General features: G+C 39.3%; 1 protein-coding gene across 3 annotated transcripts; it reads right to left on the bottom strand.

Annotated features, from left to right (window-relative positions):
* Positions 1 to 259: 259 nt before the first annotated feature.
* LOC127496163 (probable polyketide synthase 16) lies at positions 260 to 24,994 on the bottom strand. Of its 3 annotated transcripts, XM_051863845.1 has the most exons (7): positions 23,807 to 24,994; positions 19,828 to 19,896; positions 19,582 to 19,735; positions 9,398 to 9,558; positions 8,769 to 8,975; positions 7,996 to 8,177; positions 260 to 7,892 (listed from the first exon to the last, which is right to left on the bottom strand). In XM_051863845.1, exons 2-7 carry the CDS (start codon positions 19,883 to 19,885, stop codon positions 2,331 to 2,333), a joined length of 6,324 nt encoding a protein of 2,107 aa, XP_051719805.1. In that variant the 5' UTR covers positions 19,886 to 19,896; positions 23,807 to 24,994; the 3' UTR covers positions 260 to 2,330. The 3 variants fall into 3 exon arrangements, with proteins under 3 accessions (XP_051719805.1, XP_051719806.1, XP_051719807.1); XM_051863846.1 differs by lacking the exon at positions 23,807 to 24,994 and having other exon boundaries at positions 19,828 to 20,379; XM_051863847.1 differs by lacking the exons at positions 19,582 to 19,735; positions 19,828 to 19,896; positions 23,807 to 24,994 and having other exon boundaries at positions 9,398 to 10,702.
* Between the last annotated feature and the right edge of the window lie 595 nt (positions 24,995 to 25,589).

The following is a 25,589-nucleotide window of genomic DNA, read 5'->3' as shown; positions in this document are numbered from 1 at the left end:
GGATGGGCGAAAGTAAAATCACTACACTTATTTTTTTCGTAATAATGACTTAGTTTCTCATAATAATGAGAAACCTTCTCGTAATAATGAGAAACTTCTATGCATGCGCAAAGCAGCGGAGCAGTGACACGCTAGCGACATCCTCTGGTCAAATGCGAGAACTCAGCAACCATGGCACGTTCTTCAAAAGTGTAATCTATAATATCATTAAATAACATTATTGATAAATTATCAGTATATGAGACGGGAAATAGTCTTTTATTCATTTATAACATTAATTTGTATTTTTATGTATGAACAAGCAGAAACACAGAATGGTGATCCATGGATTTTAAACAGATACTGAGGAATGATAAGACAACACACACCTACATATCCAAGTCTGTTAAAGAACGCTTCATCTGGAAAGCTGTCTACAAACATCTGCTAAACATCTGTATTTTTTCTGTATGCCTAGGCAAACCTGCACATCAAATAGCCTAGACTCAGATAGCAAAATTTGTCTGGCCCACTTCTGGGCCACATCCTTGCTTCAATTCCGGCCCAGTTCTGGCTGGGTCCCCGGCCCAAAACCGGTCCAGACACTGAAAACAGACACAATTTCCTCTGGCCTGGATATGGCCCACACCCTGTAAAAAGACTCTTATTTATTGATGTGGCCCAGATCTGGCCAGCACACTGAAAATTGACTTAAATTGTTTTATGTGGCCCAGGTCTGGCCCAGGCACTGTAAGACAGATCTGGCTGAGATTCGGCTTGGTCCTCAGGCCAGATGTGGTCCAGAAACTGCTAAATGTAATTCAATTAAGCAGTGAAACACATTCAACCATTTAAAAAGATTAAGGCATTTTATTATAAAACTAACAAATACACTATAAGTATTAACAATGAATACACTATAAACATTTTCCTGCTGCTAGTTGGAAATATTGAACAGCAGAAAATTATAGTTTAGCATCATTGTATAAAAATATCTGAAATCAGAATGCAATGGCTAATCAGAACTAGGTATACAGAGAGCTATGTAATAAATAAAAATCTTGAATATAATGAAAATGTAAATAAAAAGAGATGACATTCGACATTACATTTTTTTATTTCTCAGATATTTGCCTTGGGTAACAAAGTTGCTGTATATATACCCACACATCATAAACTATTACAGTCACATCTGATTCCCAATCATAACAGTACTTTACTGTTTATTACTCATTTACTCTTTTAATTGTAGTTTTACTGATAAATGATCATATCATATATTGACATCTCATTTTGTGCTATTGATTCAACATTTGCTTTGTAAAATATCATGATACTGGTATTTACTACAGAAAGTCTCAATCTATACATAAAGTGAATAATCCATTAACATATCTTTACAATTGTCATTGTAGACAGTATTTTAAACATCATCTAGAATACAAACCATAATGTATTTTTAAATTACTATAAATCTTACTAATACTATTGTTTGGATTGATTAATTAATTTACATTTATTTCTTACTTTCAAGGATTTCATTTAATATTTGTAATAATAACATAATAATAATGGTAACACTTTAGTATAGGGAACACATATAAACTAATAACAATGACTTTTCCCTCAATAAACTCCTAATTTACTGCTTATTAATAGTTAGTAAGGTAGTTGTTAAGTTTAGGTATTGGATAGGATTAAGAATGTAGAATAAGGTTATGCAGAATAAGGCATTAATATGTGCTTAATAAGTACTAATAAATGGCCAATATTCTATTAATATGCATGCTAATAAGCAACTAGTTAAAAGACCCTAAAATAAAGTGTTACCATAATAATAATAATAAAAATCATCACCATCTTAATCATCATCAGCATGTCAGTATGTGCCACTCATACAGTTTTGTTTTCAAGTACATTAAAATAGATAGGGAAAGCAATTTAGAAACTGAAGTGAAGTGCTGAATGTGTGTTTAAACCTAGTGTGATCTCAAGAACAAAACATAAATTAAAACAATGATAAACAATGTTAAGTGCACAGTCTGCAGAACCTCAATTTGCTATGTTAATGATATGTGGTGTTAACACAGAGGAGTTGGAGTTAGATAGAGTTGCCTCGCAAGTCAATATTTCAATAGATTGGTGGGAAATTTAGTGAAATTAAGTCATATTGGATTATTTTTCAATATTAACTTTCATAAACTACTAACTAGATGAACTTGAGTTAATTGAATTGATCAATTATGTACTATAATACTAACTATACTCCTGTTTCACATCAAAATGTCATGAATTTCCAAGAAAGTCCTTGTTTTGAGACAAGTCTGCGTTAGAGAAATACAATTTACAAATCAAAAGTATGTGGAATTGCTTTCTTCACTCTGATATCCATCTACACAGTTATCCTCCAGGACTTTAATTAAAGTTGCCAGTGTGCTATTTGGATCCAGCAGAGTTACTAGAGAGACATTCACACCTCTATCATTGAAGATAAGATTCTGCAGAGTCATGGCAAGCATTGAGTCAATGCCTAAATCAAAAAGATGAACATCATCATTCAGCTTGTCCATCTCAATACCAATCATTTCGCTAATCATGAACCTCAGATAATCACTTGGTGAGGATAATGTCATGGGTTGCTCAGGTTTAGACATGTTCACTCCAGTTTTAATCATGGCTTCCTCTCCTATTTTGTACAACCGCAACTTTAGTGATTTGTTCTGACTGAGAAAGTTATTCCAGTTGTTTTTAAAATTGAATTTGCATACAACCTGTTGAGGTTTGTTGATCAAGAGGCAGTGCTCAAGACTTTTATGGATTTCTGGAATCTCCAAAAGCATGATTCCCTTTGCCTCCAGAAATCTTTGGATTTGGACTTTGTTCAACAAAAGACCCAGATTCAAAGCCCCCCAATTAATGGACTGTCCAGAAAGTCCAATGTTTCTACGGTACTGACAGAAAGTGTCCATGAATGTATTAGCCGCAGCATAATTACTTTGTGAGGCATTGCCAATGAAGGCAGAGATAGAAGAATAGCACACAAAGTAATCCAGATTGCACTGTATGGTAGCACGGTGAAGGTTAATGACTCCCTGTACTTTTGGCCTCAAAACTTTCTCATAAAGAGATTTGTCAAGATGTTCAATCAGCGCATCATGCAGGACAACCGCACTGTGAAATATCCCTTTGATGGGACTGGATGGAAACAGTTTTCCAATATTAACAATTGTCTGGTCCACTTGCTCAAATACAGAAACATCACATGGCAGAGACTTAATGACAGAACCCCAACTGCTACTGACCTGACTTATCTCTTGTTGAATCTGAGGGTCTGGATTTCTTCTAGACAGAATGACAATGTTTCCTCCTCCTTTCTGAGCAATGAACTTTACTGTTTCAAAGCCCAACCCTGTTAGACCACCTGTGACAATATAGACAGAATTTTTCTTGAATAGAATGTGTTTGGGCATTGCTGGAATGTCAGACAGCTGGTTCTTGTCTTCACTGTTCAGGATGATAATGGGTAGGATCTGGCATCTGAAGTATGATTCAGATTCTTTAACAGATGGAAGATCAGTGTCTTGAGATTTCGCTCTTTGAACAGCTGTTGCATCCAAAGACAAGGACTTTCTGTCCAAATGCATGGATTTCAGCCAACGGTAGATGTGTGGCATTTGCATTTGCAGAGACCCTTTTTGCATTATTTGGGTCATAAGAAGGGCATGGAAGCGGACTTCCTCATTTGTACCTCTGAATGTTGTAGTATTGAATGGAAATTCTGTCTGGTTGTCATAGACAAGAACAATGTCTTTGATGCCTCTAACACTGCTAGCTATTTCAGCAGTTTCTAAATTATAAGGAGGTAGGAGAACAGCTCCTACAACCTCACTAAAATCACAAGACAGCTGATCAGCCTGCGTGCTCACTCTGACATTCCAACCTGATCTGTTTGCAATAGCAATTAACACATTCATCAAAGCTGAGTTTGGAACAGTGGAGAAAATACCCAATTTCCATTGCTGTTTAGCTTTGGGTAAAGCCTCATGCAAGATCTCCCAAGCCAGTACCATATAAGAGACACAAGGCATGTCATTCAAGAATGAAAGCCTTTTAGCTTTGCAGCAAACAGCTGCTGGAAGAACCACTTTAGTGGTGGCAGCAACAGGGTAACAAGACACAACATGATCACCAACTTTAAATTTGCTGACATCTTTACCCACAGCTGTGACAGTGCCACTGAAGTCAAGGGCTATGAGCTTATGGTTTTCATTTGTGTGCTTGTTCCAGTACAATGTCTTACCATAATTCAGGTCAGAAATGCTGACTGGAAAGTAATCTGATGAATGAACACAGATTTTACTGAGATGAAGCTCAATATTTTTTCCTTGAATCAGTTCAATGGTATTATCCATTTGAGTCGCTGACACATTTGTCATTATATATGGGTCAGATGTTTGCAAGATGAAGACTTCTTCATCCAACTTGTGGACATTTCTTGAAGAGATTGCCATGGTTGGCAAAGGTGTGTGGGCGATTTCAGGTTTGAGAATTTTGCCCTCCTTCACTACTAGCTCTGGATATTTGTTACAGGGGTATGATCTGAGGACCTGAACCAAAGCTTTGATGTCTTCAAAAGTGGCAGAGCCCATGTCAATCAGCTGGAAGGAAAGTTCTGGCAACTCAGCTGCACATGCTCTTATCATGCCTGACAGAACAAACCCAATGTTTATGTGGTCCACTAAGCTCTCAGAGCACCTAAAGGTTATAACTCTGATATTACCTGGGAAATAAAGTGCCTTAAGATATCTGACAATCTTTCGGACAATCTCACAATACCCTGCCATACTGTCTAAGACCTTCTCTGATTCAAGAGAGGTTATGTCTGCATCGCCCCACATGAACAAAATTTCCTGGAAGTTTTTCTTTACACTTGAAATTTTCAGTTTTGACAAAAGAAGTTCAATTCCATCTTTTAACAGTATGTTACTGTTTGAAGAAGACACATATCTAGATGTTGGGTCCAAGTACTGTTGCAAAGCTTTAGAAATTCCTACCTGGTCAGAAAAGACAAGTGCCTTAATCGGTGTATCAAACGTGGCAACTTCAGAGATGATACTGAAATTGTTATGGAAGAAGTACTCCTTGACCACTTGGGAATGACTTCCTAGCATTCTGATTTTCACATGCCTGAGTTCAACCAACACCCTACCCTGTTTGTTGGTTAAGCAGCCAAAAATGTCAATATCATCTTCTTCCACATGTACTGCTCTCAGATATACAAACATCTCCTCTTGCAATGGTTCAAATACAGTCAGGCTTCCTATTTGTGCAGGAAATTGTGGTCTTGCTGATAGGTCATGCCTTATAGTTGCAGGAACAAGTTGCATGAAGTAATCCAAGACCACAGGGTGAAGGTGATACTCATGTAATTCAGGTAGTAATTCCTTTGGGACCTTCACAACAGATATAGCCTCTCTAAATTCTTTCCCACAGTAAACATCTGCATTATTTCTGAAGACTGACCCATACTCAAATCCTGATTGACTTAGATGCCTGTAGATATCTTCAGTAGTCATGTGGAATGTGCATCTTTTGGAAATGCAGTCTAATGAAATTAACTGTTCTTCAGGACTTCTACCTGGTTTTGCTTCTACTGTGCCAAATGCATAGACTGCAGAAGCAGACTGTATTTTGAAGTTACATGTGTTATTGGCCAAATGGTCTGAATGATCCAGCTGTACTTTCAAATCTGGGGCATTCTGCATGAAAACAAATGGACTCTGGAATGTTATGCTGAGCTGCAGAGAACTTAGTGGAACCTTAGGTTTTGCATATGCCATGTAAGTTGCTAAACCCAACTCTGCATAAAATGCCCCAGGAATGATGGCAACCCCACTGTGCTTGTGGTCTTGCAGGAAGGCCACTGATTCAGAGGATAAATCACAGCTGAACATCGAACTGTCTGTACCCATTTGTGTAACTACTGGATGGTTGCCAGTGGGGCCGATCGACTGCAAACGTGTAACGAAGACATCTTTCTTCACATCATCAAACTGGTATCGTGGGTAGGGAATTGGTTCAGCCTCAAAACCTTTATAGAAAATTTCCCAGTCCACTTTGACCCCAAGTTCAAACAGTTTGGAAACAGCTACAAGCATTGTCTCGTGATCTTTATCAGGCTGCACTGAGGGAATCACAGTGAAGTCATTTCCCAGAGTCTCAGTGATGTACCTCTGCAAAGATCTTCTTGGACCAATTTCAACAAATATCACAGTCCTTTTGCTTTTAGCTGCAGACTTTACAGCTTGTTCAAATTTAACTGGCTCTCTGACATTTCTTGCCCAGTATTCACCAGTAATAAAATCTGAGGAACACAAACTAACACCTGTCACTGTTGAGAACAATTCTGTCTCCAAATTATGTGCCTGCAATGGGCCTATACTTTCTTTCACTTTGGATAAAATGGGATCCATCTTGTGACTGTGGTATGCTGCAGGTACATCTAAAATGCGAAGGAACAAATCTTTTCCACTAGCTGAGTTGCTCAAATTCTGTTGCAACCTGTCAATGTCATCTGCATCTCCTGAGAGGGTGCATGACTGAGGGCTGTTATAAGCAGCCAGACAAACCCTTCCTGAACAAGTTGGAAGAATTTTCAAGACTTCAGAAACAGCCATATTACTGACTACCAGCATCTTCCCTCCTGTCACAGTGCTTTGCAAAGAACTGCGATAGTGGATGACTTTCACTGCATCTTCAAGTGACAGCAAACCAGAACAATGAGATGCAGCGACTTCTCCAATAGAGTGGCCCAAAACAGCATCAGGACTGATGCCCCAGTGTTTCAGAAGTTTGACAACAGCAACCTGAATAGCAAACAGAATAGGCTGTACAATGCTTGGATCAGACAGCTCTGTACTTTTCTCAGATTCACTTTCCAGCACCTCTATCAGATTCAAACTTCTGTAGCTTTGCAACAGAGTTTCAATCTTCACGATTTCCTCTCTGAAAACTGGCTCTTGTTTTAGGAGCTGCTTGCACATACCCTGATATGTAACACCATTGCCACAAAACACAAAAACTAGCTTGGAGTCTGTCTTTGATGGTACAAGCTTTTTCTTTACAGCAGCAGTAAGTTTCTCTTGCAGATCTGCCAGTGATGATGTTTGAAATACTTTTCTGTATTTGTGTTTCAAGTGACTTCTTCTACATGCGGATGTGTACAGTAAAGACTGTAGATCTGATATTTTCCCTGCACTGATCTGTTTTACAGTATCTTCAATAATATTTTTCATGGATTTTTCAGAGGCTGCAGAGACCACAAAATACTGATGGGATTTGCTTATCTGCTGATCTTTTGGCTTTTTTGACTGCACATATTGTCTGACAATTGCATGTGCATTTGTTCCACCAAACCCAAAGTTATTGATTCCTGCTAATCTCCCTGCTCTGCAGTCACTGATCCATTTTTCTGATGTGGTGGGGATTTTCACGTTGAGAGATTCAGTGTCTATGCTGGAGTTTTCCACGGAGTAGAACAATGATGGCACAATGGTTTCATGCTGCATCATCAAAAGAACCTTAATGAGCCCTGCAACACCTGCGGCAGATTCTGTGTGTCCAATATTGCTTTTAACAGAACCAATGATGAGTGGCCCTGACTTTTGAGGTCTTGCTTTGGCAATGACTTTTGAGATGCTACCCGCCTCTATTGGATCTCCAATTGGAGTCCCAGTTCCATGAGCCTCAATGTACTGGACACTAGTCAGGTCAGTCTCTGTTGAGTAGATTTTTCTAAGAAGCTCCTCCTGCTGTACCATGGATGGTTTGGTGATTGGACTAATGGTGTGGCCATCTTGATTTACTGCAGTTTTGCTGATGATACCCCAAATATGATCATGGTCTTCAAAAGCCTGTCAAAATACAGACAACAAATGGATGTTTCTTGCAGTAGTTTATCATTAGATACATTGCTGTCATAGTGCTTTGTTTATATGAGACAATCTTTTTATTTACTTTTTTCAGAGGCTTTAATAGAACAACCCCGCATCCTTCACCTCTGCCATATCCGTCTGCTTTGCTGCTGAAAGGTTTACTCATTCCATCAGAGGAGATCATATGTGACTTGGAGAGGGCCACAAAAATGGTCGGCTCCAAAATACAGGTCACACCGCCACACAAGGCCATATCACAATCTCCTGTTGAGTGGAATACAGATAACCACAAAGCTTAGGGGGGTGGGGGCAGCCTAATGGCTAATAAGTTATTTGATTAATTCAATAAAATGTAGGAACAAGGAGCTATAGCTTGTCTTGTTTCATCAACATTTTTAATAAGGCACATAACCAGTCTCAAATTAATTGACAGAGATAAGTAAGTGTATTGAAAGATGATTTTTCACAGTTTTTTTCCCCCCAGATACACTTGCACACAATTATAAGATCATTTGCTGAAAGTTTGTTCCATGCATCTTGAAGTTGCCCAGCTCTGCTATGGATTTAGGCTTTAGTCTCAATTGCTTCTTTTTCTGTCTGTGTTGGTCATACTATCTGCTGTAGAACTACTTTTCAGTATTACAGTAATTGCAAAAGGAATGTTTGAAAATCTACAATTGATATTTCTAATGGCACTCTAAAGCACAACATACATGAAACACAAAGCATCTAATGTCTTTTGCACAGTACTGTTAATTAATACACATACAAACAATATACAGTATATCGACAATCTTCTTAAAATGTGCAAATAAGTTAATCCACAGGGTTTACATACATATTTTTGAAGACTACCTTGTTTTATGGCTTGACAAGCCAAGTGAAGGGCGACAAGGGATGAGGAGCAGGCACAATCAATGGACAGTGAGGGGCCAGTGAAGTTGAATGTGTATGAGATGCGGTTGGCAGCTATGCTCATAGCGGCACCAGTGCCACTGGTGTGGTCTAAGTGTTTTGGATTATTCCTCACATTTTTCAGCTCAAAGTCTCTGTTCATTAGGCCTGAGAAACAAGCAAACAAAAAAACATGTTAGATGTGTTAGCTGGCAATATGCTTTTATCCATAGCCACTTACTGTACAGTGCAACCAAGGGGTTAAGTGCCTTGCTCAAGGCAACAATAGTTGCAGGGCTCAGACAAACAACATTTCAGTTACCAGCGCTTAGCTGTAGCCACCTCGTGAGCTATTTTTGTGGTGACACAAAGCAATTAAAGCACAAGTGCACATATTAAGGTGAGCACAAGTTAGACCCCTTCTATGAACCAGGGAATTACTGAGAAAATCTGTGCTATTTAGCAAAGCATCTTAACCAGAGGTTGCTCCGAAGGTACTTCCCATGCAGTTAGTGCATATACTTTTTCACTGGGATTTAAGACACTAAAAGATACTTTTTTATTTATCTTATATTTAGCTTATATGTTACCCAAAAAAACTCCTGTTCGCGTTCCACTGGCCTTTTCCATTGGTATCCCAGCATCCTCTAGGGCTCTGTAGGTGCACTGCAACAGAAGTTTGTGCTGAGGGTCCATGGTGACTGTTTCAGCATCAGTGATGCTGAAAAACTTGTGGTCAAACTCATTCAAGCTACACAGAATAAAAGGTAAATGATGGGGTTATTGCTTTTGGAGTTCAGATACTACAGGGATAGTTCACCCAAAAGGACAATTTCATCATCACTCATCCTCATGTGATGTAATTCCAAACCTGTATGACTTATTTTCTTCAGCAGAACATAAAAGATTATAGTTTGAAAGTCAGTGGGCACCAAACAACATAGAACCTAATTGACTTTCACTGTATTGGAAAAACCCACATTAAGCAAAACAGCATGAAAGCCATACAGATTTGGAACAACATTAGTAAAGAATAAGATAATCTTTTTTGACTGAATTATCTCTTAAATTACTATTTATTCCATAAGCATAACTCTGAAAGCAAAGCGAAGAAAACATAGGTGTGATTGAGGAGATCTTTTTTACTTTCTACAAACTGCTTCAAACAAAACAAATAACGCTGAGCTGCTGTGCTGTTGGCAACTAACAACAAACACTTTGTATTTACTCTACATTCATTTTTTTGTGCTTCCTTGTCATTTGTTCATCAACTGCACTTTATTTTTCATGAAGCATTTTGTTGCGCGTCAGCTGTGATAAACAGACATCCACTCACATTGCGTGTGTAACAGTGGCCAGCTAGTGAGAGTTTTGCAGTTAAACTACTGCACACTGACGACCGCTAGAGAATGCGGTGCTTAGTGTCATTGTTGGTGCACTCGCCTCGCCTGCCAGCAGCGAACGGGCTGGGGTTCGAGACCGACTCGGAGTAGGGTGGTTAGGATCGAAGTGTGAATTTTGGAGGCGGATCAATGAAGAGAGTGGTGGATTTTTTTGGGTTGATTTCAAATATCAACAATGTCCAACATTGTTTTTTAAAATCTACTGATTCCACCTTTAATCTGATGTCGCTAGCTTTTTAATCTTTTAATCTAAATCACTATCACAACGCGTTAGCATTTCGCTAGCCTGTTAACTTGTCATCCATCTCCCGCATGCTCCTTTTTCTACGAGTTCATCAAAGAACTTTGGTAAGTCAGATCAGTCTACAAACACAGTGAGTCATGTCATCCTCTCCTTCTATTGTTACTTGCTCTGCCTGTCACATGCTTAGTATAGCTTTCTCTGTCAGCAACGAGAGATTCACATGTTATAAATGCAGGGAAATAGTCAGGCTGACAGAGAAAATCTCAGAATTAGAGACACGCATCTAAACTTTAATCAAGGATAGTAAGAATGTAAGGGCTTTAGATATTGTTTTGGATGCGACTAGCGTAGTAAACTCTGTACATTGTTCAGTTCTGGCTGTAGAGCCCATGCAGCAGGGCAACTGGGTGACCGTGAGACGGCATAGTCGCAGGGCAAATCATCGCTCTTCCGTTCCGATTAGAATATCAAACAGGTTCTCTCCACTCAGTGACGCACACACTTAGAATCCTGTTGAAAGTGCCCTAGTTATTAGCGATTCTTTTACATGGAATGTGAAAATAGAGACACTAGCCACCATAGTCACATGTTTGCCAGGAGCCAAAGCGCCTGACATCAATGCAATGCTAATGCAAATCACAAATACTCTAAGATTATTATTCACGTCGGCGCTAATGATGTTCGACTTCACCAGTCAGAGATCACTAAAATTAACATTAAAGAGGTGTGTGAACTCGCAAGTACAATGTCAGACACTGTAATTTGTTCTGGACCCCTTCCTGTTCGTCAGAGTGATGAGATACTTAGCAGACTATCATCACTCAATGGCTGGCTCTCTAAGTGGTGTCCGCAGAATAATATAGGGTTCATAGACAATTGGAAAAGTTTTTGGGGCAGACCTGACCTGTTGAAAAGAGATGGTATTTATCCCTCCTGGGATGGTGCCACTCTTCTCTCTAGTAATATGGCACATAGTCTTAGAGCTGAAACATGACAAACTGAGGCCCAGGTCAGAAAGCAGACAGACTGGCTAAACCGATCGTCTGCTAGCTGTCTCATATCACAGAAGTCAGATAAATCCCAACACATAGAAACTCTTTCACCTAGATATCATCACATAGAGACTGTGTCTGTACCCCAAATTAGTAAATACAAAAAACTCCCAAACCCATTTAAGGGTAAAAATTAAATTGATGTTCAACAAATAAAATCAGATAAACAAATGATAAAGCTTGGGTTGCTGAATATTAGATCCCTTTCTTCAAAAGCACTTATTGTAAATGATATTATCACAGACAATAATCTAGATGTGCTGTGTTTGACAGAAACCTGGCTAAAATGAGTCTAGCCCTCAAGGTTACTATTATCGAAACAAGCCGTGTCAGAAAGGCAAAGGGGGAGGTGTTGCGGTAATTTATAGTAATATCTTCAATATTAATCAAAAGTCTTTCAAATACAATTCCTTCGAAATGATGGTGCTTTATGTAACGTTATGTAATGTAAGTGACAAATCCCATTTGACATTTGTGCTGGCTACTGTATACAGGCCACCAGGGCACCGTACAGACTTTATCAAAGAATTTGCTGATTTTCTATCGGAGTTAGTACTATCCAGTGGGCCATCCTCTGCTTGGAGACAGCCTTTCCCTAAAGCTTCGCGTTCTGTCCACGTATAGGCGCAGAGCGTGAACGGGACAGAGCAAAGCCAGGGCTGGGTCTGCCTCCTCCGAGGGCAGCGCTTGCAGGTTCACTACCTGATCTCTGAAGGGAGTGGTTGGAACCTTGGGCACATATCCAGGCCAGGGTCTCAGGATGACGTGAGAGTCAACCGGCCTGAACTCCAGGCACGATTTGTCGACCGAAAATGCGTGCAGGTCCCCTATCCTCTTAACCGAGGCCAATGCAGGAGGATGGTCTTAAGGGACAGTTCTTTTAACTCAGCTGATTGCAAAGGCTTGAAGGGAGGTTCCCGGAGAGATGTAAGTACCAGGGACAGGTCCCAAGAGGGTATGGAGGGAGGGCGAGGCGGATTCAGTCTCCTCGCCCCCCTCAGGAACCTGACGATCAGGTTATGCTTCCCCAAGGACTTACCATCAACTGCATCGTGATGTGCGGCATTAGCGGCAACATACACCTTGAGGATGAAGGCAGACAGCCTTCGCTCCAAGCCCTGTTGCAGGAGTTTCCAGAGGTCCAGACGCGGGTGCCAAAGGGTGCCCCGTCTCTGAGTCAGGAGGTCCTTCCTCAGAGGAATGGGCCAAGGAGGTTCTGTCACGAGGAGCATTAGTTCCAGGAACCAGGTCCAAGTGGGCCAGTACGGAGCCACTAACAAGACCTGCTCCTCGTCCTCCCTGACTTTGCACAAAAGCTGTGCGAGTAGGCTCACTGGGGGAAACGCATACTTGCGTAGGCCCCGGGGCCAGCTGTGTGCCAGTGCATCCGTGCCGAGAGTGCCCTCGAACAGGGAGTAGAACAACTGCCACTGGGCTGTGTCCAGAGAGGCAAACAGATCTACCTGTGCGGCCCCGAAACGCTGCCATATCAGCTGGACCACCTGGGGATGGAGTCTCCATTCGCCCGGAAGCGGAGGCTGCCATGAGAGCTCGTCGGCTGCACGGTTGAGCACGCCTGGGATGTGAATGGCACAAAGCAACCTCAGATGCTTCTGACTCCATAGAAGGAGATGGTGGGCGAGTTGCGACATGCGACGAGAGCATAGACCGCCCTGGTGGTTGATGTATGCAGCGGTCGCAGTGCTGTCCGAACGGACCAATACGTGCTTGTCTGACAACAGCTATTTGAAGTGGCCCAAGATGTACTGCTAGCAACTCGAGGCAACTGATATGCCAATGCAGTTGAGGCCCCATCCACAGACCTGATACTGCATGCTCGTTGTATGTGGCCCCCCACCGAGTGATGGAAGCATCTGTGGAGACCACAGCATGCCTGGACACTTGTTCGAGGGGAACTCCTGCCCGCAGGAACGAAGGGTCCGACCACTGAGTGAGGGTGCGACGGCAGTTTGGTGGTATAGGAACACGGAACGTACCACATTTCCACGCCCATCTTGGGACTCGGCTATGAAGCCAGTGCTGAAGCGGCCTCATATGAAGCAATACAAGCGGCGTGACTGTGGCTGCGGATGCTATATGCCCCAGGAGCCTCTGAAAAGATTTCAGTGGGGCCGCTGTCCTGCACTTGAGCGAACTCAGGCAGTTCAACACCGACTGGACGCGCTCCTCGGTGAGCCGCGCTGTCCGGGCGACCGGGTCCAGTTCCATACTAAGATAAGAGATCCTCTGCCCGGGTGCAAGTTTGCTCTTGTCCCAGTTGACCCGAAGACCCAACCGGCTGAGGTAAGCTAACCCCGTGTCCCTGTGTTCGCACAACTGCTCTCGCGAGTTGGCCAGAATGAGCCAGTCGTCGAGGTAGTTGAGGATGCGAATGCCCTGTTCCTTGAGGGGAACAATGGCCGCCTCCGCAACCTTGGTAAAGACGCGGGGCAACAGGGCCAGCCCGAAGGGTAGGACTTTGTACTGATATGCCCGACCCTCGATTGTGACCATCAGCGGGGACCAGGGAACGACCGCATCCATTAACGCACAAACGGAATGACATCTTGAAAAAGACGCAGTGTCCATCTGTGAAGCTCCTTTAGAAGGGGGAAAAAAACAGCTCTTTGTTTTTGTGATGAAGCACACAGGGATCAGCCGCGGTGTGACTGCAGGTACACATTGATCGCCTAACAGTCACACACAGAGAGGAACCGGCTCAAATTGCAAAACAACCGGCAGAAACAGCTTGCTGTGATAACAGCAGTTGAGAGCTCTGTTTAGCTCGCGGCTTCGCTGTAGGGTGCCTTAACACCAGCACAGATGCACAAAAGCTCTTCAAAGGATTGTAGTAACACACTCAAAGAAGTCTTGCAGGAACACACAAGTTGGCTCCGAAGCGAAAGACAGAGTGCGACTGCATCCACTTCCGTATTTATACCCGTCTTGTGGGGGCGGTGCACGTTATGCAAATATTGCACGCCAATTCCATTGGATCGTTTAGTTACACTCAAGGTGATAGGGCTCTCTAGCGATATCCCAATTTGTCGGTTCACTTCTGACATACGTCGAACGTGACCGACTGAAAGGGAACTATCACTTCTAGCTCTAATGATTGCTTTATAAATATTCTTCCTGATCAGTTTCATCTCCTCAGCCTACCAGATAGCTTAGGAGAACTCGATGTTGCAACAGAATCTATTGACTCTCTCTTTTCCAGCACACTAGACTCAGTTGCTTCTTTGCACTTAAAGAATATTAAGGAAATTAGTCCAACGCCGTGGTACAATGAGCACACTCGGGCCCTTAAGAGAGCAGCCAGAAAAATGGAGTGCAGCTGGAAGAAAATTTGAGGTTTTTCGCATTTCATGAAAAGAACACATTTTTAGGTACAGAAAGGCCTTAAACTGCTAGATCTACTTATTTTTCAAATCTGTTAGAAGAAAACAAACACAACCCTAGGTATTTATTTGATACAGTGGCTAAATTAACGAGAAATAAAGCTTCAACTTCTGATGTTTCCAAACAGCACAGCAGTAATGACTTCATGAACTTCTTTACATGCAAGTATATCTGATAATATTAGAGAGAAAATTATAACCATGCAACCGTTTACTACAGAATCATGTCAGACAGTGCACTGTAGTATTCCTAAGGAAAAATTCCATTCATTCGCTGCTATAGGAGAGGAAGAATTGTCTAAACTTGTTAAATCATCAAAATTAGTTAAAGGGTTAGTTCACCCAAAAATGAAAATTCTGTCATTTATTACTCACGCTCATGCCGTTCCAGACCCGTACGAACTTCGTTAATCTTCGGAGCGCAAATTAAGATATTTTTGTTTAAATCCGATGGCTCCGTGAGGCCTACATAGGGAGCAATGACATTTCCTCTCTTAAGATCCATAAAGGTACTAAAAACATATTTAAATCAGTTCATGTGAGTACAGTGGTTCAATATTAATATTATAAAGTGACGAGAATGTTTTTGGTGCGCCAAAAAAAACAAAATAACGAATTATTTAGTGATATCCGATTTCAAAACACTGCTTCAGGAAGCTTCGGAGCATAATGAATCAGCATGTCGAATCCGCAGTTCGGCGCGCCAAAGTCACGTGATTTCAGCAGTTTTGCGGTTTGACACGCGATCCGAATCATGATTCGACACACTGATTCATTACGCTCCGAATCTTCCTGAAGCAGTGTTTTGAAATCGGCCATCACTAAATAAGTCGTTATTTTGTTTTTTTTGGCACACCAAAAATATTCTCGTCGCTTTATAATATTAATATTGAACCACTGTACTCACATGAACTGATTTAAATATGTTTTTAGTACCTTTATGGATCTTGAGAGAGGAAATGTCATTGCTCCCTATGTAGGCCTCACGGAGCCATCGGATTTAAACAAAAATATCTTTTTTGTGTTCCGAAGATCAACGAAGTTCTTAAAGGTGTAAAACGGCACGAGGGTGAGTAATTAATGACAGAATTTTCATTTTTGGGTGAACTAACCCTTTAATTACAGGCCGATCTCAAATCTACCTTTTCTGTCAAAAATACTAGAAAAGGCAGTATCATTGCAACTATGTTCCTTCTGTGGTATCTGTGAGGATTTCCAGTCAGGATTTAGACCGTACCATAGTACTGAGACTGCTCTCATTAGAGTTACAAATGATTTGCTCTTATCATCAGACCATGGTGTTACGCTGATGATACTCAGCTCTATATTTCTTCGCGCCCTGACGAAACTTAACAATTCACAAAATTCCTATGGAAGCTGAGCTTGTGCATTGTGGGACTGACAGCGGACCGGAGAAAGTGTTGAGAATGGTCGAGAGCATCAAAGAGGTTGGGCAGTTCTTTATGCAAATAGCTAGCGGAAAACACGGGCGACAGCCAATCTCTGTGATTTTCAGGTAGTGATGTCTGTCTGGAGCATTTAAAATATGCAGGTAGTGCTGGAGTTTATGCTGGATTTAGTGTGTAAATTATATTGATTACACAGTGGATGTTTTGCAGTTGTTATATATATATATATATATATATGTTATATATATGTTTAATATTGCAGTTTGGATGCTTTCATTGTGATTATACTGGCTGGGTTTATAAAAGTTTACAAAATTGACAGGATATCTTCGGGCATTTGGAAACAAAGCTTGCCTATTTCCAAATGTAATCACGTGCATCTATGATGATTTAATTTGTCCGTGTGTTGAAAAAAAAAACAGAGATTAAACACACTCGCTACGGACAGCGGAGGCATTATAGCGGTTGGAGCAGCACTGAGCGGAGTTTTGACGCTGTAGTGGACACTCACCGTTAGTTCATGCGTTCATGAACTCAAGGCTAGATTACTGTAACGCTCTACTAGGTGGTTGCCCTGCCCTGCACAAACTACAGCTCGTACAAAATGCAGCAGCTAGAGTTCTTACTAGAACCAGGAAGTATGACCATATTATCCCGGTTCTGTCAACACTGCATTGGCTCCCTATTAAACATCGTATAGATTTTAAAATCTTGCTAATTACTTACAAAGCACTAAATGGTTTAGCTCCCCAGTACTTGAGCGAGCTCTTAACGCATTAAAGTCCTTCACATCTATTGTGATCTCAGAATTCTGGCCAGTTGATAATACCTAGAATATCAAAATCAACCACAGGCGATAGATCCTTCTCCTATTTGGCACCTAAACTCTGGAACAATCTTCCTAGCGTTGTTCGGGAAGCAGACACACTCTGTCAGTTTAAATTTAGACTAAAAACATATCTCTTTAACCTGACATACACATAACACATTATCAATTTGTTTTCACATCCATTAAAAGAATTGTTAGGCTGCATAAATTAGGTCAGCCGGAACTGGGAACACTTCCTATAACACCATATGTACTCGTTACATCAGAAGAAGAATGGCATCTACGCTAATATTAGTCTCTCTGTTTATCCCGAGGTTTACCCTAGTCAGCCGGATCCAGGCTGTATCCAGGTGAGATTGAGGACCTGCACCCAGACACGACGACAACAACGCAGCCCTGAAGTGTCAGCAGAGATTGTGTCAACTAGATCATCCCCTGTGAAGGTCTCACCGACACGAAAGCCAGTGGCACAGATTCCCAACAAACCATCCCGTACCGGTGCAATGAATATGATCTTCAACTAGATAGAACTGGATTAAATATTTTGACTTTTGTGATTAGAAAGTTGTTCGGCTCGATGAGAACAATATACGCTCAGAGTTTGGTGACTGTAGGTAAAATTAACCCCCCACTTTTGTCAAAAGACTGCGCTATAGAACCCCTCCTACATGCCCAATCTGCATTGCCCATGTCTACTGGCCGACAACTCTAATGTGTGTGTCGCGTTTCATGCAATTTGAAGCATGCTAAGAGTCTCAAAAACACCCAAAAAGAATATTAAAGTTTGATGCGTTTCCATGACAACAGTATTCAAGATATCAAGAATTCTTTCACAGGTGTACATCTGCAGTGTCTTGGCATTATTCTGACGAAGTTTGAAGCAAATCGGGTAAAAATATGAGGGCGATTTCAAAGCACTTTGAAAGTGACACTTCCTGCTGCCAGTTGGTGGTGCTATGACTTTGACTCACAATAGTTACATCCATGTGATCGGCCTCCTACAATGAATACACAGCTGAAGATGAATCAAAATCTGTCAATGTATGTGGAAGTTTCAACACATTTCCTGTTTCCCTTTTCTCACCACAAATATGTTGCCTGGCCATGGCCAAACCATTCGAGATATCAAAAATCCGCTGGCAATTTAGCATCCTTAGTTTCTTGGCTTCATTCTGCCTGAGTTTGGTGGCGATCGGATGAATTCCCTAGGAGTAGTATATCAAATTCCAAATCATGCGTTTTTCAAACAACCCACAATAGCCGACTTCCTGTTGGGCTGGCATATGACTTAGAGCGCAAAAGTTGTTTGGCCCGATGAGATCTATAACTATATGAAGTTTGGTTACTATAGGTGAAAAGGGGTGTGTTACAGAGCCCCTCAAATACAACCATATAAAAGGGTGCGCCACAGAGCCCCCTGACGACAACCCCCCTCCCCTCCTTTTCACCTTTTCAGGGCTTGGGGCCTAAAAATATAGTTGCAAGCAGCAATGATGGTTGCTGCCACCGCGGTAGCTTCCGGGCAACTGTGCACTATGGGCAATATGCATTTAAAGTGGGTAAATGTAAAAAGACTATGTCAAAGTCATTTCAATATGCCACATTTACTGCAGCCAGCTGGTGCCACTATGACCATGATCTTTTCAACACAGTGGGTCTTTAAGTGTAACTGACACACACACACACACATCAAATGCTTATTTGGAGACTGTTTACAGTTAGTTGAGCCAGAAGATTTAACAACATTTTAAATAAAAAATGCAATCTATACTGTGACAGAAATTAGTCTGTGATAATGTCAAAATATGTACATCTAAATGCAATACCTTATAAATATATAATAACTTATAAATTATTCTCAGCAAACACTGTTCTCAGCCATGTTTTTTCAACCCTGTATAAAAACAGGTCCTTTGCATCTAGTGGTTATACTATGTATGACATTTGATTTTTTATTCAATCAGTAGGGGCTAGTCTTGGGCATTAAAATATATATTGATTAATTCATTCTGATGTATGGATGTGGAATGTGCACGAAACCGAGAGGTGTGATTTATCGCATGAGCAGTGTAAATCGTCAGTCATGGCGCGATGGAGGCATTGCCTTTTCTCATGTGACTTTTCCTCATTCTTTCCCAATTACTCCCCACCAAACCCACGACATGCTTTAGAGCAGGGTTCCTCAAATCCAACCTTGGAAGGCCACTGCTCTACAGAGTTCAGCTCCAACTCTAATCATAGACACCTGAACAAGCTAATCAAAGTCTTATGAGTTACTAGAAAATTACAAGTAGGTGAGTTTGATCAGAGTTTGAGGGTCTGAGACAGATCGACAAATTACTCATGTATTATTAAATTTTGACTGTTTTTGAACTTGACAAACATAAGTGAATATCATAAGTTCTTTTAATGAGGGCAAATGAATTGAAGTCTTACCCATTGATGAGTGCTGCTTTTGCTGTGTGCGTCTTTCCTGCCTTACTCTCATCTGGATCATACCATTGAGAGAGATTAAACCTGTCGTTTGGTATCTGAACTGTACAGTTCTCTCCATGAAGGAGGACTCGCCAGAAGTTTTCGAGTCCCTCACCTAAAATGGATGAGAAAATACAATGTCAATACAATTAGGCCAAAATCATAACATGAACAAATAATGAAACACCATAAATTGTTAACAATTACCTCCAGGAAAATGGCATCCAATGCCAACAACAGCAATTTCTATATCATCGTCCATCATGTTTCATGTGCCTGTGTGCAGATACATTTGATTTTACAATCTATAGACAGCAAAAATAAACATTGAGGCAGTTAACTAAATATTCAATCATGGCATTTAATATTTTGGCTTTCTTCTTCTTTATGCATTTCTATCAGCAGAAAAAATTAAAGGAAAAAAAACCCATCATTTTGACACAATAGACTATTATTGGTAACACTTTACAATAAACGTAAATGAATAATCATGTACTAATACGTAAATTAATACTTGCTTCAACATGTACTCATGATTAGTGAAGATATGAACTAATCATGAACCAATGAAGTGTTATCCTTAACTACAACTGGAGTCATATGGATTCACGCATGAACAACAGCAGCCTTAACTACATGTACATGTTTGATAGTTAATGCATTCATTAAAATTTAGGGGTAAACTAAATCAAACAGCCTCTTTAAGAAGGAATAAAAATATTTTGACTTTGAAATACATTTAAACAATTTATTATTGTCATAATTTAACAATTGACACCTGAAGCTTCCACATTAACATTACTGAATGACACAGGAATAGTTTGTCATTATTTTCGCCGATTCTCGTTATCAAACGTAGAAAATACTAAACACACTAATAATTGATCTTAAGTGGTCTTAAAATATTTTTTGTGTTGTTCTCTTTCCATCAAACTCAACCTATTGTGACTTACACTACCAGTCAAAAGTTTGGAAACGTTACTATAATGTTTTTGAACGAAGTCTCTTATGCCCATTAAGGCTGCATTTATTTCATAATAAATACAGAAAAAACAACAATATTGTGAAATATTATTACAATTTAAAATTATGGTTTTCTATTTTAATATACTTTAAAATATAATTTATTTCTGTGATCAAAGCTGAATTTTCAGCATTACAACGAAAGTTTGGTCACCAAATTACGTTGCAGTTACGTAACAGTCACGTATTTTGGTTAGCTGGGTAGTACCCAGATAGCATCAATGATCAAAATAACGTTGAATCAATGTTAATGTGTCAACGTTAACTGCATTGAATCAATGTCACTTTTGCACCTTCAATTAATGTTGAATCAATGTTAAAAACACAACTACAACTGACTTAAAGCTACACAGCCTGAAATCAACTGAAGATAAAAGAAGACAATCAATCTCTCAAGATCTCAGCAGAAGTTCTTTTTGAGACTTAACAGAGGTTTAGATGTTGATGTTTTATTGAAAATGTTTGGTCACCATTATGGTGGTCAGTGGTTCCTTTAGTTGGCAGTTTGACTCTTGCCTTTTTGTGTGAGTTTGTGGTCTTTGTAACAGTGTTTACCAAAACACATCATTTGTTACAAAGAAAACCAGAAACAAAATGATAGAGTGATATAGTTTTCATCATCATAAAGCAAAGTCATTTACTAATTGTTCTCCTCAGCAAAAGAGCATATTTGTTTTTAATAGGTAACATTCACCAAAAATACTTTCTATGACAAAAATATTTCTATATCCTTCATGCTGCAATGCATGCTGGGAGCCACCGTAGTATACAACTCATGACTCCCAGGATGCATTGCCTTTATACTCATTCACAAGCCAGGTGAGAGTAATACTCGCAAATGTAATGTTATTACACCAAAACAAAATACAACACTTTCAAAAATACTCAGCTATGTGATTATATTATTAAGTGATAGGCAGTGGGTTTAATCAGTAACTTCACAAGAAGGAAGGCAGCGCGAACAAACCAGAATAGAAATGAACGCGGCGTGACGGCAGCTTCACATTCTCTATATCTACCTCCTCGATGGCAGGAAATCTTTCAATTCAGTGGAAAAGTCGCTCCTCTTCATAACATAAAGATCACGTTCAAAAAATGTTTTGTGATTTTCTGTTTATACCTTTCTAAACCAGCACAGAAAGGACTTTTCTCCATCTCTTCCATTCTAATTTTCACTGCTTGCCCTCCACCGGTATTTCGCGCGTCACCAGAACCACGTGATTGCAAACAACCTATACTCTCTTTGTTTTTTAATAAATAAAATGTTGTACGTATTATTATTATTATTATTATTATTATTATTATTTAGTAGGCTACATGCAAACAAAAAAAAGTTAATAATAATACAGAAGGAACGCTGGAACAGAAACGTTAAAATACCGATTCTGCTCGAAGTGAAACGATTGCATTCTTTTTCTTTTCTTATCTTTTTCGTTTTTAAGCCCTGATTAGTACATGATAATTTATGGGGTTTATTGTAAAGTTTTATTGTAAAGTATTACCCAATTATAACTAGTCAACCAGAAAAAAAGTCTTGTATAATGTACAATGTAAACTGAAAATCTGATAAAATATGAAATCTAATTTGAAGTATAGCTAAGGTAAATAAAAAAATTTAAATTAGATAAAGATTTATATATACTGTAGCCTATATGAAATATTTTTTTAAGTTTTTATATTTATTGTTTTAAGATTGTATAATATATATATACAGTTGTGCTCAAAATTATTCATACCCTTGGTAAATATGACCAAAGAAGGCTGTGAAAATAAATCTGCATCATTAATCATTTTGATCTGTTATTTTAAAAATCAGCAAAAAATCCAACCTTTCATTGGAGAATAATAATTTTAAATGGGGGGAAAATCTCATTATGAGAGAAATGTTTTTCTCTAATACACATTGCTCACAAATAATCATACCCCTTTTATTCAATACTTTTTGCAACCTTCTTTTCCCAAGAGAACAGCTATGAGTCTTCTCCTATAATGCCTGATGAGTTTGGAGAACACCTGACAAGAGATCAGAGACCATTCCTTCATACAGAATCTCTCCAGATCCTTCAGATTCCCAGCTCCATGTTGGTGCTTCTTCTCTTCAGTTCACTCCACTCATTTTCTATAGGGTTCAGGTCAGGGGACTGGGACGGCCATGGCAGAAGCTTGGTTTTGTGCTCAGTGACCCTTTTTTGTGTTGATTTTGATGTTTGTTTTGGATCATTGTCCTGTTGGAAGATCCAACCACAGCCCATTATATGACTTCTAACAGGGACAGTCAGGTTTTGATTTTTTATCTGTTGGTATTTGATAGAATCTATTATTCCATGTATCTGATAAAGATGTCCAGGACCTCCGGCAGAAAAATAGATACAGATACATGGCATCATGGATTCTATCAAATACCAGCAAATAAAAAAATCAAAACCTGACTGTCCCTGTTAGAAGTCATATAATGAGCCATGGTTGGATCTTCCATCAGGACAATGATCCAAAACAAACATCAAAATCAACACAAAAATGGGTTACTGAGCACAAAATGAAGCTTCTGCCATGGCCGTCCCAGTCCCCTGACCTGAACCCTATAGAAAATGAGTGGAGTGAACTGAAGAGAAGAAGCACCAACATGGAGCTGGGAATCTGAAGGATCTGGAGAGATTCTGTATGAAGGAATGGTCTCTGATCTCTTGTCAGGTGTTCTCCAAACTCATCAGGCATTATAGGTGAAGACTCAGAGCTGTTCTCTTGGGAAAAGGAGGTTGCAAAAAGTATTGAATAAAAGGGTATGATTAATTGTGAGCAATGTGTATTAAAGAAAAACATTTATTTCATAATGAGATTTTCCCCCCATTTAAAATTATTATTCTCCAATGAAAGGTTGGATTTTTGTAGATTTTTAAAATAAAAGATCAAAATGATTAACGATGCAGATTTATTTTCACAGCCTTCTTTGGTCATATTTACCAAGGGTATGAATAATTTTGAGCACAACTGTATATATATATATATATATATATATATATATATATATATTGATAAGCTGAAGCTGTCTCTAATTTTCTTTTGTTAAACTTTTTCTTTTGTATTTTTTTTTTTTTTCCTCTAATTTTGGCTCAGAGAATGAGAAAATAATATAAAGCAAATGAAATGATAAACATTGACTTACCTACTCATGTTGAACCTTGTCTTGCTGAAAATGTTTACATGAGGCCAAGACTACCCAATATTTATTAAGTTATTTAAGGAGAAGTAAAAGTTCACGTGACTTTCTGTTAGCTCATGAAACAATTTCTTAAGAAAATCCCTCCTCTGACTATAATCAGTCTCTTATGCAAGATGCTATTATATATTCATAAATAACCTAACCCAATTTAGCTTTATATTTCCCAAAGATGTGAAGAAACCTCTCAATTTGCCTTTGGAGTTGTAATCCGAAGGTGGTTAGTTTGAGTCTCAGTACCGACAGGAGATGTAGGTGGGGACAGTGAATGAACAGTGATCCCTTCAACTTCAATTACCCACAACTGAGGTGCCCTTGAGCAAGGCACTTAACCCCCCAATCGCTCCCTGGGTGCCGCAGCAAAAAAAACGGCTGCCCACTGCTCTGGGTGTGTGTTCAATACTCACTGCTGTGTGTGCACTTGGATGGGTGAAATGTAGAGCACAAATTCTGAGTATGGGACACCATACTTGGCTACATGTCATGTCACCTTCACTTTTCATAACTTTTTTTTTTTTTTGGATTTACTGTTACGACATCTTCTAGGATTAAGAACCTGGGTGTAACATTTGATAGCAATTTGTACTTTGACAATCATATTTCCAATGTTTGCATGTAACCCTTTTTTGACGTTATGGGAAAATATGGATTCCCGGCAGTTAATTGGTGAATTTTTTTTTTTTTCCCCAAAAATTAACTAATAACTATAAATAAGCATACTGTACCTCCACCAGGGAATAATTAAGCAAAATAATTTACTCTTGCACCATTCCCCAGAATTTTCTTAGTTGAATGAATTTGGTAACCAAACAAATAATAATCAATACAGCAATACAAAATAAGGGAAAAAAGAATAACAAAGATTTATTAATTTGTCACTAATATGACACCCTTTTTTAGCAAAAAAGAATAAAATAAAGAGGGGAAAAGATTGTTTTGTTCAGTTGTATAAAAGATGTTTCACTTCTTATACAATAAAGTACGTAATACCCCTCAGTCTCAGAATTATTTGTCTCTTTGTATTGCGAATTATCACCCCAAAATTGTTAAACCTTTTTACAGCTATCAATAGAGTACATGATAACCATTGACAAAAAACTTCACAAATATACACTCTCCATTCTTATTTCAAGAAAAATACACTGGATGAATATTGAAAAACCACAATAACTCCTGTGAACCAATTTTCACACTTCAAAGAATAAAACCCAGTAATAACACAATACACAAGTTTGCTCACAGTTCCTTGTGCAAAGTTTTGTAATATACACACTCTTTTGACTAGCTGTTGGGGTCCAATTGTTGGTGCAAAAAAAAAAAAATCGGTTAACTCGCTAACTTTTTTTTGTTAATGAGGCAATTTCAAGGCAAGTTCACTTATGTTCTGTACAAGGACATGTCGAAGCAATGACAAATTCATTTACGGCATGAATAACCATGAAGCCTCGCAGCGGGATGATAGTCCAGGTACAAACGTGACAACAGTGTAGCGAATCAGTACAGGTATTTAATTAATTTATGGGTGAAATATATGAATATAATAAATCATAAAGCTTTATGATTAATTATAATACATATACCGACCCGAGAGGGAATTATACATATATTGTGAATTAATTACAACGAATTATAATCAATCACATATATGATTAGTTCTGGTTTGATAATAATTTAGAGAAACTATTAGTTTGTCCAGCAAACCGTTAGCTCCTCATAGCCGATTATAAAA

The sequence above is a fragment of the Ctenopharyngodon idella genome, chromosome 15, assembly GCF_019924925.1.
Source record: "Ctenopharyngodon idella isolate HZGC_01 chromosome 15, HZGC01, whole genome shotgun sequence".
Taxonomy (NCBI): Eukaryota; Metazoa; Chordata; class Actinopteri; order Cypriniformes; family Xenocyprididae; genus Ctenopharyngodon; species Ctenopharyngodon idella.
Note: the sequence above shows the minus strand (reverse complement) of the source record. Positions and strands in the feature narration are given on the sequence as shown.